This window comes from Oncorhynchus mykiss, chromosome 8 (genome assembly GCF_013265735.2).
Source record: "Oncorhynchus mykiss isolate Arlee chromosome 8, USDA_OmykA_1.1, whole genome shotgun sequence".
NCBI lineage: Eukaryota > Metazoa > Chordata > Actinopteri > Salmoniformes > Salmonidae > Oncorhynchus > Oncorhynchus mykiss.
The window spans coordinates 55,578,415-55,592,560 of record NC_048572.1 but is presented as its reverse complement, the minus strand read 5'-3'; the positions used below and the strand labels follow the sequence as shown (position 1 = coordinate 55,592,560).

At 42.3% G+C, this 14,146-nt stretch overlaps 1 protein-coding gene across 2 annotated transcripts in view; it reads left to right on the top strand.

Moving 5' to 3' along the window:
* The window catches only part of LOC110530170 (retinoic acid receptor RXR-gamma-A), a 47,092-nt gene that overhangs the window by 22,374 nt on the left and 10,572 nt on the right, over positions 1 to 14,146 (top strand). Inside the window, exons 2-5 of one of the 2 annotated variants that reach the window (XM_021613030.2) lie at positions 4,723 to 5,004; positions 7,391 to 7,538; positions 8,419 to 8,598; positions 8,731 to 8,891. In XM_021613030.2, the coding sequence (XP_021468705.2) occupies positions 4,765 to 5,004; positions 7,391 to 7,538; positions 8,419 to 8,598; positions 8,731 to 8,891 (729 nt within the window). In that variant the 5' untranslated portion in view covers positions 4,723 to 4,764. Of the gene's footprint in view, positions 1 to 4,708; positions 5,005 to 7,390; positions 7,539 to 8,418; positions 8,599 to 8,730; positions 8,892 to 14,146 lie in introns of both variants that reach the window. The other variant, XM_021613029.2, reaches the window with a different exon arrangement.

Below are 14,146 nucleotides of genomic sequence, written 5' to 3'. Positions count from 1 at the left end.
AATGTAGTACAGGATCGTGTACTTTGACTTAGCACTGATAGTAGCTAATGCATGGATAAATGTACAGTCACTAGTGAACGTCTACACCCACCTTGCACAGTCTTCATAATCTAAAAAGGGGCATAAATTGGTTATTTTTCCATTACTTTATCAATTTTTGTATTTATTTTAAAGGCAGAAAAATATGAAGACTGTGCAAGAGGTGTGTAGACTTTATCTAGGCACTGTAAGTATGTGGGCATGTGTTTGTTGGCGCACTGTAGAAAGGCTGCCTGACAAGATCACGCTGTGATCTTTGCTGAACCCGAGGTGCTGGGTTCTGTCTTCAACAAAATGGAAAGCTGTGAGTTAGTGACTTTTGATCTTTGTGACACAGTAGGCAGTTGGTGAAAGTGAGACTGTGTGTGTGCATGTGCGTGTGTTTGTGTTTGTTTATGAGAGAGAAAGAGACCAGAAGTACATACATGCATAAATACACATAGTCACAGTCACACAGTTATTTTCTTGGTTCTGTCTAAATATACATTGTGGTTTCCTGCATCTGCTTTGGCAGAGAAACTGCTGTACCTAAAACTGTTTCTACACAATATGAGGAAGTGCCTTTTTCCTCCTTTATCTTGTCAAAGATCATACCCCCAAAATATGCTAACCTCGCTCCATTACCAATAACAGGAGAGGTTAGCATGTCTTGGGGGTATGATCTTTGACCCTCTATAACTTTTCTCACTCATCATTATTGACAACTCATTCAGGACTATCCATAATTATGGTAGCATCCACATTAATATAGAAGCATTTAGAAACATATTATATTCTTATTGACAATACAAGTGACTTCAAAACAACACAATACATTATTTACCATTAATTTATATTGGGCACAAAATAATCTGAAAACACATCCAAAACAAACTACAAATGCATCCAACAACTTTGTAGAGTCACAAACTTGATGTAGTGATTGTGTTCTAGGAATATGGTACCAAATACTAAACTTTTCAGACCCCACTGTATATGTATGTATGTGAGAGGGAGAGAGAGAGTATTTGTCTGCATAAAAAAATCCACACAAAATGTCCAATCCCCACTAATACATGCTAGTATCAGTCCCCACTGTAGGCTGGCGTCCGTGCGCTTCCACTAGCCCTGCTGGTCCAGCTGACCTATCCGACTCTGTCCTGTGTAACACGAGAGAGGTCGCTCTACCCAGGACTGACTACAGTGACCCTGCAACCATGCCCCATGCAAATGCCACCTCCTGTTAGCCCTGTGACGTAAAGCTCTGCCCAACAGCCCAACCTTGAAGTGTTGGGGCCTGAAATGTCAACCTGTCATTCTATATTCCCAGACGAGGAGAGACAGAAAGAAGATTAGATTTGATAGATTCTTGTTGCTGTAACATATGCAAATAGATTTGATAGATTCTTGTTGGTATAACCTATGTACATAGATTTGATAGTTGATAGAGCCCTCTCTCTTGGATCATGTTGCTGTTGGCTTGGTGTTGTTAATACAGTGGGTGTAGAGCCTGGCATACATACGTAGCACGTGAGTTTCAAGTTTGGGGAAGATAATTTTCACCATAATAATGCACCTTTATAATAAAAGCATTACATGCATAATTGCATTTGTGGACACATTTGAGAATGGTCAATTCCTGCCAATTGAACAGTCACGCTTATAGCCTACTGCCGTGTGCGCATTGCTGCGCTTCTAAGGTGAAGAAATAGCCTAATAGTTTATCAACATTTTAAGCTAAACGTTCTCATCTGTTGCATCAGGCTCATTGCTTAAAACAGTTTTTTTGATGCTAGTGGTTGTATTAATTTGGGATCTATCTCATCCCACAACTGTCCCAGACTATGTTTGGAATATTTATTTCTCTCACAGAATAGAACAGGTCAACTTTTGTACTATGGGGGATAGTAGATTGACATAGGCTAGTGATTTTGCTGTTCGTTAGGCCTACTCATCTTGTTGGCTGACGAAAAGTGAATGTGGACAGTTCTTCCAATATCTTCAATATGCACCTCGGAATTGGATAAGGACGCGCTCAGTTGTATCCTCGATGTGTGTGTCTTCACTTGTAGCCTGTGAGAAAGACCTGATCACGTGACGAAGAGCCATGTGAGTGAGAGGTGCTTCGGCACGTAGCTGGTAGAAGGGAATTATAATTATTATATTCAGCTCAAGGGTACAATGGCCACCGGCTGCAAAAGGCATGGATGTTTTTAGGGGGCATTACGGTCACACAAAGGGGATGCAGCCGGGAAATTCGAGGCATTATCAAGTGCTTTTCAAATTGTGAATGAGAGACTGACGAAGTGTGTACAGCTTGCACAAAAAAACAAAGCAGAGCTCATGCCTTTCATGCGTCTTTTTTCAAACCTTTTTTCAAACCTTTTTTCAAGTCTCATCATGCAGCCTTAGAATGTATAAAACATCTAAACATATAGCCCAACATTTGTACCACAACTAAAGTTACTTAAATAACTCTAAATTAAGCATATATGAGTACCTGTTTCTTTGTTAACCGCCAACACAGAATAGCGCTTTCTATTTTATTCAGCTTTGTTCAATTGCATTCTTCATACTATACAATAATCTAAAATAATGCTACGGAATTCTAAGCAAATCTTGTCTGTTTAATGAACTAGTGTAGCCCACAGCCATATGGTACTGTATAGCCAGATCAGGTAAGGACAGATCAGATAAGGACAATGCAGAGTATGTTATTCTGTTCTTCTGAAATAGACTACATTTTCTTCATATCATGTTGCTTTAGAACTGTCTAAAATAAATCATGGATTTATTGTGATGGTGTAGACTTTGAAAAAATGTAGACGTTCCCAATGTCTGCATCAGTGGCTTGTAGGCTATGCGTGGAAGACGAATGATGCTAAATGTGTTTATGTTCTTTAACTTCTTGACGCACCCATCCCTTTAGCGGGATCATTTTCATCAACACCCGCTGAATTGTAGCGCGCCAAATTCAAATTAAATTACTAAAAATATTTAATTTTCATGAAATGAAAGTGCAATATAGCAAAACACAGCTTAGCTTGTTGTTAATCCACCTGGCGTGTCAGATTTCAATACAGCTTTTCGGCGAAAGCATAACAAGCGTTTATGTAAGAACATCTCTCTCAGTAGACAAATATTACAAACACTAGCAGCCAAGTAGATTGGTCACGAAAGTCAGAAAAGCAATAGATTAAATCGCTTACCTTTGATGATCTTCGGATGTTTGCACTCACGAGACTCCCAGTTACACACTAAATGTTCCTTTTGTTCCATAAAGATTATTTTTATATCCAAAATACCTCCATTTGTTTGGCGCGTTATGTTCAGAAATCCACAGTCTCGAGCGGTCACGACATCGCAGACGAAAATTCCAAATAGTATCCGTAATGTCCACAGAAACATGTCAAACCTTTTTTATAATCAACCCTCGGGTTGTTTTTAAAATATATAATCGATAATATATCAACCGGGACTGTCGCTTTTTCAATAGGAGAGGGAGAGACAATGGCTGCCCCACTCTGTTGCGCAAGCAAAACTCTGCGAACACCCAGCTATCCACTGACACGATGTTATCTTTCTCTCTCATTTTTCTAAATAAAAGCCTGAAACGATGTCTAAAGACTGTTGACACCTGGGGGAAGCCATAGGACAAGGAATCTGGTTGATATCCCTTTAAATGGAGGCAAGGCATCCAATGGAACAGAGCTTTCAGGAAAAACATCACTTCCTGGTTTGATTTTCCTCAGGTTTTCGCCTGCAATATCAGTTCTGTTATACTCACAGACAATATTTTGACCGTTTTGGAAACTTTAGAGTGTTTTCTATCCTAATCTGACGATTTCTTGCATATTCTAGTTTCTGGGCCTGAGAAATAGGCAGTTTCAAATGGGTATGTTTTTTTTTACCCAAAAACGAAAATCCTGCCCCCTACACTCAAGAAGTTAACGGTCAATTACCATGAGACCGGCAGTTATTTGCTTGACAATCACCGGCTGACAAAGTTTCATGACCGCCACAGCCCTAACTTCCCTCTAGGGTCCCTGTAACACCCCCCTAACATTTTCTCATGTTGATGCATAATGGGAACATGCAGGGCTCTTATGACCTTAGAAATCATTTTTGAATGATCAGATCAGTGTAGCCTGTCTCTGCACTGACCTTCTTAAGGCTGTTCTGGGGCTGTATGGAAGTCCCTTACGCAGGCTTTCACCGTGCACTGACCCCCAGGCACCCAGCTACTTCAGGTTACATCAGGTTACATCACAGTGCATTAACAGCTGAATTAGTGATAAGGTTAAATGGAGAGATTCACATTTTGGACTCCTGGCTGTCACTCAACCACTCAGGAACCTTGGTTGATGATGTGGGTCTAGTTAGTTGTTATGCATGTGTCCTAATTCATCGTGTTCTGGTCTGATTGCCCATTCCACTGTCTCTGAACCAGGAGCTTATAGAAGTATGATTTATAGAACAGCCATGAACAATTTCTTGTCATGTGGAATTGATTGTAGTGTCTATTCTACAATGTACATTTCTAGCTGCAAAATCCTAAACCCTATTGATTCTACACCTATATACAGTAGAATGTCAAGTGGGCTGAAAACAAGTATCCTATCCTTATTGGTTGGCGTGTCCCCTAACTCCCTTCTCCTCTCTGATTGACTGTTTTCTGCTCTGATTATAGATTCTTCTGTTCAGGTCTCCCACCTGAGCTCCACCCCCTCACAGCCCCTTAGTATCATGGTGGGCCCCCCTCACCCTCACCACCACCACCCCCATCACCATCACCACCCCTCCGTCATCAGCACCACCGTCAACCCCGGGCGGCCCCACCCATCCCCCATAAGCACCCTGGGCTCGCCATTCAATGGGCTGGGCGGCTCGCCGTACTCCGTCATCACGTCGTCCTCTCTGGGCTCGCCAGGTGTCTCCATGCCCCACACGCCCACCATAGGCTTCAGCACGCTCTCCAGCCCACAGGTAAGAGTGAATGTATTCACACACACTAATTAATGTGTTACATAAGGAGATGCATAAAATACTAAATATCAAAGTCATAGTGTAGCATCATTTGACAAATATGTTGCAAAAGATCATATATGAAAAATATGATATGCACTTCTTCCCAGGGGCTTTGTCAGGATGCGATCAACCTTGCCGTCAGTCTGGTTGATTGCATCAATGGTTGTGATTGTTTTCAATCTTTCCGCAATGTGGCGCCAAATCTCTGTTTTCTACATGCTCAGTACAATGCTCATGTGCTTTCAAATTGGTCCCTATATTCTTCCAGTAAGGAAAACCAACCCTGCTGAAATTTGTCTCTTAAAAAAATAAATATTTTTCTTCTTCTTCTCACTAAAGTCATAAACCCCCACAGCCAAATATCTTCCCGCGGCTATGCTTGTAGTCCATGCTCCGACAAATTGAGGCTGTTCCGACGGCAAAAGGGGGTGCAACTCAATATTTGGACAGTGTGACTAATATTTTGTACACTCAGTGTATATACAACCCATTTTTCATGTTTTACCAAGTACATTTTTCACTTTTGAATAAGCTATCCAAATGTCTTCATTTGGGCACAGTGAATGAATAATGTATAGGCTATATGAAGTATTCAGCAAGGGCCTCATATGCGTAATGCATGGCTGGTATGTGTGGGCTGAGAGGCATGGGATGTGGTGTGTAGACTAACAATGTAGGTCATCTGTGTGCGTGTGTGTGTGTGTGTGTGTGTGTGTGTGTGTGTGTGTGTGTGTGTGTGTGTTGACCCGGCCCAGTCCTTTCTAGTCTACAGTACAGTACTCAGTGGTACGGAGCCCGCATCACTATCCAGGCTGGTCTCACTCCAAGGGCAATAGTCCCTCAACCTGTTTGTGTACACAAGATGCCTATATATTATTATCACACATACTTACTATATACATGACTTACCCTCACTAGCAGGACAATGAATTATTAGGAGGATGTCCTCGTATCCCCTGTGGTTCATTTGACAAAAATCTCTGAAACTGGAAACACTTATCTCCCTCACTAGCTTTAAGCACCAGCTTTCAGAGCAGCTCACAGATTACTGCACCTGTACATAGCCCATCTATAATTTAGCCCAAACAACTACCTCTTCCCCTACTGTATTTATTTATTTTGCTCCTTTGCACCCATTATATTTATTTCTACTTTGCACATTCTCCCATTGCAAATCTACCATTCCAGTGTTTTACTTGCTATATTGTATTTACTTCGCCACCATGGCCTTTTTTTGCCTTTACCTCCCTTATCTCACCTCATTTGCTCACATCGTATGTAGACTTATTTTTCAACTGTATTATTGACTGTATGTTTGTTTTACTCCACGTGTAACTCTGTGTTGTTGTATGTGTCGAACTGCTTTGCTTTATCTTGGCCAGGTCGCAATTGTAAATGAGAACTTGTTCTCAACTTGCCTACCTGGTTAAATAATGGTGAAAAAAATAAAATAATAATAATAATAATAATAATAATAATATATATATATATAATAATGATCAGACCTGGGTTCATATAGTATTTGTTCCATTTATTATACTTTAGATGTGCTTGATTGAGCTTACCTGGCACAATGGAACCAATGCAATAGTCCTTAGTGTAAAACCCACTCTTGACAGGCTCAATCAAACACAATACTTTATGAACCCAGGTCTGGTAATGATGCTTTCCTTTGGCCCGGAATAGCTTATACAGTTTTCTTAATGACCAACTACCTCCCTCTACTGCTCTCCTGTGGAACTGCATGTACTATAGTTCAATTGAGTGTGTATTCAGCTTCGTTAAAATTCTATCTGGTATGAATTATATCAGCCTTACAGTTACCATTTTGTGCCCTTCCTTGAGGGCCTTCTGTAAATGTTTGCTATTGGCACGATATTATATTAAGGACTGTGTAAAGAGAGTAAATCATCCATATTAACAGCTACTTCCATACCTGGATAAAAAAAACAGGTCACATGACATGACAAAGGAAAACACTTCAGATAAGGTTGTTAGGGAGGTAGGAAGCGTTCAGATAGGGAGGTATGCACATAGACAGAGAAATGAACACAAGCACACACACACACACACACACACACACACACACACACACACACTGAGGAAGGCGCTGACTGTATACTGTATAGCTAATGCATGCAGTATACAAAAGACCACTCGAGGTGCTTGGTTCTGTCTTCAACTAAAATGGAAGTCGGTGACTTTTGACCTTTGTGACACCGTCGGCAGTTGGCGAAAGTGAGCCAGTGTGTGTGTGCATCTGTGTGAGATGTACACCCCCCCCCCCCATACACACACACACATACACACCATTAACCCCCTCTCTGTCCCCTGCTCTCTGTAGGTAAACTCTCTGAACAGTGTGAGCAGCAGTGAGGACATCAAGCCTCCTCCAGGCCTGGCTGGACTGGGTCACATGAACAGCTACGGCTGCATGAGCCCAGGGTCCATGTCCAAGCACATCTGTGCCATCTGTGGGGACCGATCCTCAGGTAAAACAGCAGACTATATTATAGCTAGGCCCAAGACTAAGGCCCAAGACTAAGGCCCAAGACTAAGGCCCAAGAATAAGGCCCAAGACTAGACAATACCACGAGAGCTTGGGACTAGAAGGTTCCATCTGTAAAAAGAGAATTTGAAGATAATTGCAAAAAAAGTTGCAAACCCCTCATTGGTTTGAATGTCAGCCATTTTTATATTTTATTCTTTTGAATTTACTAAGATAAATTGGGATATTTAGAGTACTATAATGGTAGAGAACATTGAACAGAACAAGGCTGTGTTAATAATTTCATTTTGACAAAAATGCAGATAGAGCCTTGGCTCTCGAGCTGGGTACCAGAGTTTTTCCCTTGACAGGTTGGATGGTAAGGAAAAAAACTCTGTCCCTACTACTAGTATACCATACCCCCTTCATCAACATACTGTACCTACAGGATAACTAAGCCAAATGAACATTTCCATGAGAAATGCTACAATAGATTATTTCCACTCACTAACGGCAGATAGTATATTTAAGCAATAAGACACAAGGGGGTGTGGTATTTGGCCAATATACCACGGCTAAGGGCTGTTCTTAAGCACGACGCAACGCCTTTAGCCGTGGTATATTGGCCATACACCACAAAACCCCAGAGGTGCCTTACTGCTCTTATAAACTGGTCACCAACGTTAGTAGAGCAGTAAAAATAAATGTTTTGTCATACTGATATTCCACAGCTTTTAGCGATTCAGCATTCAGGCAGTTTATAAAGCTCCTCAACTAAGCATACCATCCACACCAACACTGAATCACCCAACAACAGCAGCTCATGTACAGTAGGAGCTGATCTGATCAAGATAATAATTGTATTTCCTGTTCCGTTCTTCCAGGGAAACACTATGCCGTGTACAGCTGTGAAGGCTGTAAAGGCTTCTTCAAAAGAACCATCAGGAAGGACCTCACTTACACGTGTCGAGACAGCAAGGAGTGCCTGATCGATAAGCGCCAACGCAACCGCTGCCAATACTGTCGCTACCAGAAGTGTCTGGCCATGGGCATGAAGAGAGAAGGTGTGTGTGTTTGTCTCCCCTGTGCGTATGTGTGTGTTTGTTTCTCTATGCAGGCAGGTGTGTGTGTGTACTGTGTTATTGTATGTAAGTGTGTGTGACCCCCCCTGTGTGTGTTTGTGTTTCTCTGTGCAGCTGTGCAGGAGGAGCGTCAGCGGGGCCGTGACAAGAGTGATAACGAGGTGGAGTCAACCAGTAGTTTCAACGGGGACATGCCTGTCGAGAAGATATTGGACGCGGAGTTGGCCATCGAACCCAAGACTGAAGCTTACATGGAGGCCAGCACAGGCAACTCTGTAAGCAATGCTCTGTCTCTCTGTCTCTCTGTCTTTCTGTCTCTCTCTCTTTCTCTCTCTCTCTCTCTCTCTCCCTCTCTCTCTCTTTCTGCCTTTCTCTCTCTCTCTCTCTCTCTCTCTCTCTGTCTGTCTTTCTCTATCTTTGTTTCTGTGTATCTCACTTCAATTCAATTCAATTCAAGGGGCTTTATTGACATGGGAAACAGGTTAACATTGCCAAAGCAAGTGAGGTAGATAATGCACAAAAGTGAAATAAACAATAAAAATTAACAGTAAACATTACACGTACAGAAGTTTCAAAACAATAGAGACATTACAAATGTCATATTATGTATATGTGCAGTGTTGTAACAATGTACAAATGGTTAAAGTACACAAGGGAAAATAAATAAGCATAAATATGGGTTGTATGTGCAGCTCAGTTTCCACCTAATTTTGTGGGTAGTGTGCACATAGCCTGTCTTCTCTTGAGAGCCATGTCTGTCTACGGCGGCCTTTCTCAATAGCAAGGCTATGCTCACTGAGTCTGTACATAGTCAAACTTTCCTTAAGTTTGGGTCAGTCACAGTGGTCAGGTATTCTGCCACTGTGTACTCTCTGTTTAGGGCCAAATAGAATTCTAGTTTGCTGTTTTTTTGTTAATTCTTTCCAATGTGTCAAGTAATTATCTTTTTGTTTTCTGGTCTCTCTATCTCTCTGTCTCTCTCTCTCTCTCTCTCTCTCTGTCTCTGTCTGTCTCTGTCTCTCTCTCTCTCTCTCTGTACATATTATATGTTTGACAGTTTATCAGGAAATGCAGCTCCATCTCAGGTTCTGCTGTGGTGCAGTGGTTGCACAGCCTTTCCTCTACAGGGAACCAGGTTTTCCTGTGTCTACCCTTCTCAATGGCAAGGCTGTGCTCACTGAGCCTGCACTTTGTCAAGGTTTTTCTAAGGTTTTGATCAGTAACCATGGTCAAATGGTTAGCCACGGTGTACTGACGATTTAGGGCCATATAGCACTGCATTTTGCGTTCTGCTTGTGCTTGTGTTTCCCAATAAGCAATGTAGTTTTGTTTTGACTGTGTTGTAATTTGTTTTATTCTGATTGACTGGATGTTCTGGTCCTGAGGCTTCAGTGTGTAGTAGAACAGGTTTGTGAACTCAGCCCCAGGACCGGCTGGAGGAAGGGACTCTTTTCTTAGCTCAGCTCTTGGCATTGCACGGCTTGGTAATGATATGAGTGGGTGTCACTGTATTTTAATTGCTCTTTTTTAAAGTTTTATTATTAGTGGATATTGGCTTAATTCTGCAATGCATGCATTGTTTGTAGTTTTCCTCTGGGCATGTCTTACAGAACTCTGCATGCAGGGTTTCAATGGGGTGTTTGTCCCATTTGGTGAAATGTTGTTTTGCAAGTGGACCCCCACACCTCGCTGGCATAAAGTTGAATTGGTTCAATGACACATTCAATTAGTTTTAGCCAAATTTGAATAGATATTTCAATTTGAATTTGTTTTATAATGGCGTAGAATTCCCTGCGTGCTTTCTCTCTCAGTTCATTCACTGCATCATTAAGGTGTCCAGTTGAGCTTATTTTTAAACCTAAGTAATTGTAGTGTGTGTAGTACTCTATATATTTTGTACCATTTGAGAACTTTGGTCTAATTCCCTGAGATCTGGATCTTCTCTGGAAAATCATTATTTTTGTATTTTTGGGGTTTACTGCCAGGGCCCAGGTCTGGCAGTACTGCTCTAGCAGGTCCAGGCTCTGCTGTAGGCCATGTGCTGTGGGTGACAGCAGGCATAGGTCATCTGCAAAGAGTAGGCATTTAACCTCTGAATTGTGGAGACTAACACCAGGGGCTGAGGATTTTTCTAGAATAGTGGCCAATTCGTAGATGTAAACATTGAAGAGTGCAGGGCTCAGATTGCAACCCTGGCGAAGGCCACGCCCCTGCACGTATTGCCAGTATCAGGGATGCAAACTAGTCACCTTTCGGCGAAATTCGCCATTTTGAATCCAAAATAGGTGCCCTACGTGATTCGTGTAGATCCGATGAGAAAAGTTTGTGGGAGAGTTGGATCACTACTGGCTGTATCCAAGGCTCAGCCAATCGTTTACATAACAACAGAATGCAGACACAAACCAATTTACTAGTTACAGCAGCACGTCCGCTGAACGATAACGAAGAGGTACAGTGTTGCCAACTTAGCAACTTTGTCGCTATACTTAGAAAGTATTCAGACCCCTTCTTGCAACATTTTTTTAAAAATCGACTAGCGACAAATCTAGCGACTTTTTCTGGTGTTATTGGAGACTTTTGGAGACTGACGTGAAAACACGTATTGTTCTTACTCTTCTCAACGTGCAGCCTGTGCTGCTGTGGGCCCCACCCTGTCCCAAAGCACTCACAGGCGGCCCAGTCCTCGCGCAGCAGTCCCTCCCAGCTGCAGTCAGAGCAGGAGATGTTCACCCCTCCGTGTCCAGACTGCAAATGAATCACGCATGCGGGAAGCCGCCGCTGGCTGATGCCGCCCTGGCATACATTCAGGGCGGGATGTAAATGTAAAATGTTCTTTGTCTAAAATAAATCGCTGCACAAAAATAAATCATTGCCTTTGACTCACACAGCCTCAGTCACTTACTCACCTTGTCCACTGTGTGTGTGCCTCTCTGTGACATAAGCTAAACATCTAGCTGGCTAGCTGATCATGTCTCAGTCTAAACTGTACACTCAAAAATACAGAAAGGAGTGGGAATCAAACCCTGAATTCAATGGCTGGTTGAAGCTGTTTATTGGAGATGATATACGGGCATTCTGCCTGTATTGTAAGGTTGATTTCTACGCAAATTTAGTGATGTAAAAAAACACATGACAACTCTAAAACATACTCAAAAGGCAAAGCTTTATAACAGTTTCACCCAAAACAAGCTGCCATTTATGGTTAAAAAAAATTGACTCTGCAAAAAAGGCTGAGGCCACCATGGCATTAGTTATCGCTGAACACTGTTCCATGCTGACGTGCTCACATTGGAGAAGCATTTAGAGCTGCTTTCTCAGACTCCAGTGCTGCTACCCACTTCAAAGTGTTGATGATTAACTACAGGAGAAAGAGACCAAATCAAGACGCTGGACAGAGTGGAATCAAGTATAGCATAAAGGCAGTTTATTAAGGTCAAAGATATCTTGTCCTAGCAGTTTAACGTGCACGGACCTATTCATTTGACTCGGAAGGAGACAGCTGAAAAAAGGGGCTTAGACAAAGGTTACATCAGTTTTTATACATGGAATAATGTAGGTAGAGTCTTGTCGTGTCGCCTTCTGAATGGTCCCGAAGGGTTGGAGGCGGACCTGCTCTAGCCAGAGCAGGAGCCCCAGTGGTGCACAGCAGAGTCTTCTGCTCTGGGCACCCGACCAGTAGAGGGGGGATGAAGTGTGTGTGTTTATGCAAGAAGGTATTTGTGTGTCAGGGGATCGTGAGGTAGGGGGAACTGAGAGGGGCAGTTTTCTGGCTGGGTGTGTGTGTTCGTGCGATGGAATGTCTGTGTGTGTCCTGGGGTCGTGAGATAAGAGAACTGAGAGGGGCAGTTTATGGTTGGGTATATGTGTTCGTTCCTGTTTGGGCAGGGATACGTGCAATGACTTGAGTCAAGCGGATAAGTTTGGCGCTGTATAATATATGAGCTATGTGCATGAATATATGTATATATGACAAAAGTGCACAGAAATGATTAAATGTGTTCTAGCACCATACTTTCTGAAAAAGTTGGTCGCAGATGTTGTGGATGACCAGCGTTTCAGCCTCCTCCTCTATGAGCCCACGGATGTAAGTGTTTCTAAGTACCTGGGGGTTGTGATAAGGTACTTTAGGGACACCTAGCAGACAATTGTATCAACATTTCTGGGGCTTGTTGAGTTGGAGGGAGGAGATGCCAAATCTATAGCCCATGCTGTTGGCTTTCCTCGAGAAGCGTTTCTCTTTTAAAAAAAGAGAAACTCCTGGGGATAGGGACAGGCAATGCCTCTGTTATGACTGGGATTAACATAAAGTGCTGAAGGAGGAGTATGGCCTCAAATATCTGGTTCTTATTCGCTGTGTGTGCCACTCTCTACAGCCTGTGCTCGTTTGTAGTTCTAAACATATTTAGGGCGTCCGTCACAATTACATGCACATGTCCAATTATGCAAATTAGGTGATGACGTCATTTAGCGACTTTTAGGACAGCCAATAGCTACTTTCCTTACTGAGGAGTTGGCAACACTAAAGAGGTAACGTTAGGTGAGAAGCCTGACTACAGAGACGAGGGTGAGAAGGTGATGACGTGTACTTCATGAGCTGTAACCGAAAAACTACGGGCATTTGGAAAGTTTGAGGTGAGGGAGAAAGTGTGGTGGAACAAGTATTAGCATTGTTATCTTGCTAGCTGGATCGAATTCTCCGTTAGCTAGCCAGAGAAATGTTGAGTGACGTTAGCCAATTTATCTGATCAAATAATTGAGTTTTTATATGGTGTGAAAATTTGCTTGCTAATAAAGTCAGATAGCTAGCTAACATTACAACATTAGATGAGCTAACATTAGTAACCTAACCAATTCGCTACAGTATTAACTGGTATACAAGTCCTTGCCGTTCCTCAAGTTATAACGTGCTAGTTGATTACTGGACCCTGGCAATCTGTGTGAAATGTTAACTAGCTAACGAACTAACCACTATCTGTTAACTAATGTTTTCCCTCTACAGTATGTGGTTAATTTTTTGAATGAGAGTTAGGTGAAAATGAGACGTTGCTTGTTAAACAAGTGGATTCAGGGATCAAGTGTAGCTGGAGTTGGGCCTGGCTTTAGCTGGATGCCACTATAGAGGTGAAAGGAACACCACACACTTTCCCTCTTTCTCACTTTTGCTGGCACGTTGTAGAACAGATACAAATAATTACCCACAAAACACAGGTGGGAAAAGGCTACCTAAGTATGGTCCTCAATCAGAGACAACGATTGACAGCTGCCTCTGATTGGGAACCATACCAGGCCAAACACATAGAAATAGAAAACATAGGAAAAACACAGAATGCCCACCCCCCCAACTCACGCCCTGACCAAACCAAAATAGAGACATAAAAAAGGAACTAAGGACGTGACATTTGTTGTGTTGAACTTGCCAGTAACGTGTGTGTGTGTGTGTGTGTGTGTGTATAATTTGTTTTACTCAGTGAATGTTATCTTTGCACACATGTAGCCTTGGGCACTTGATCGATGTCTATAGTGGCCACTA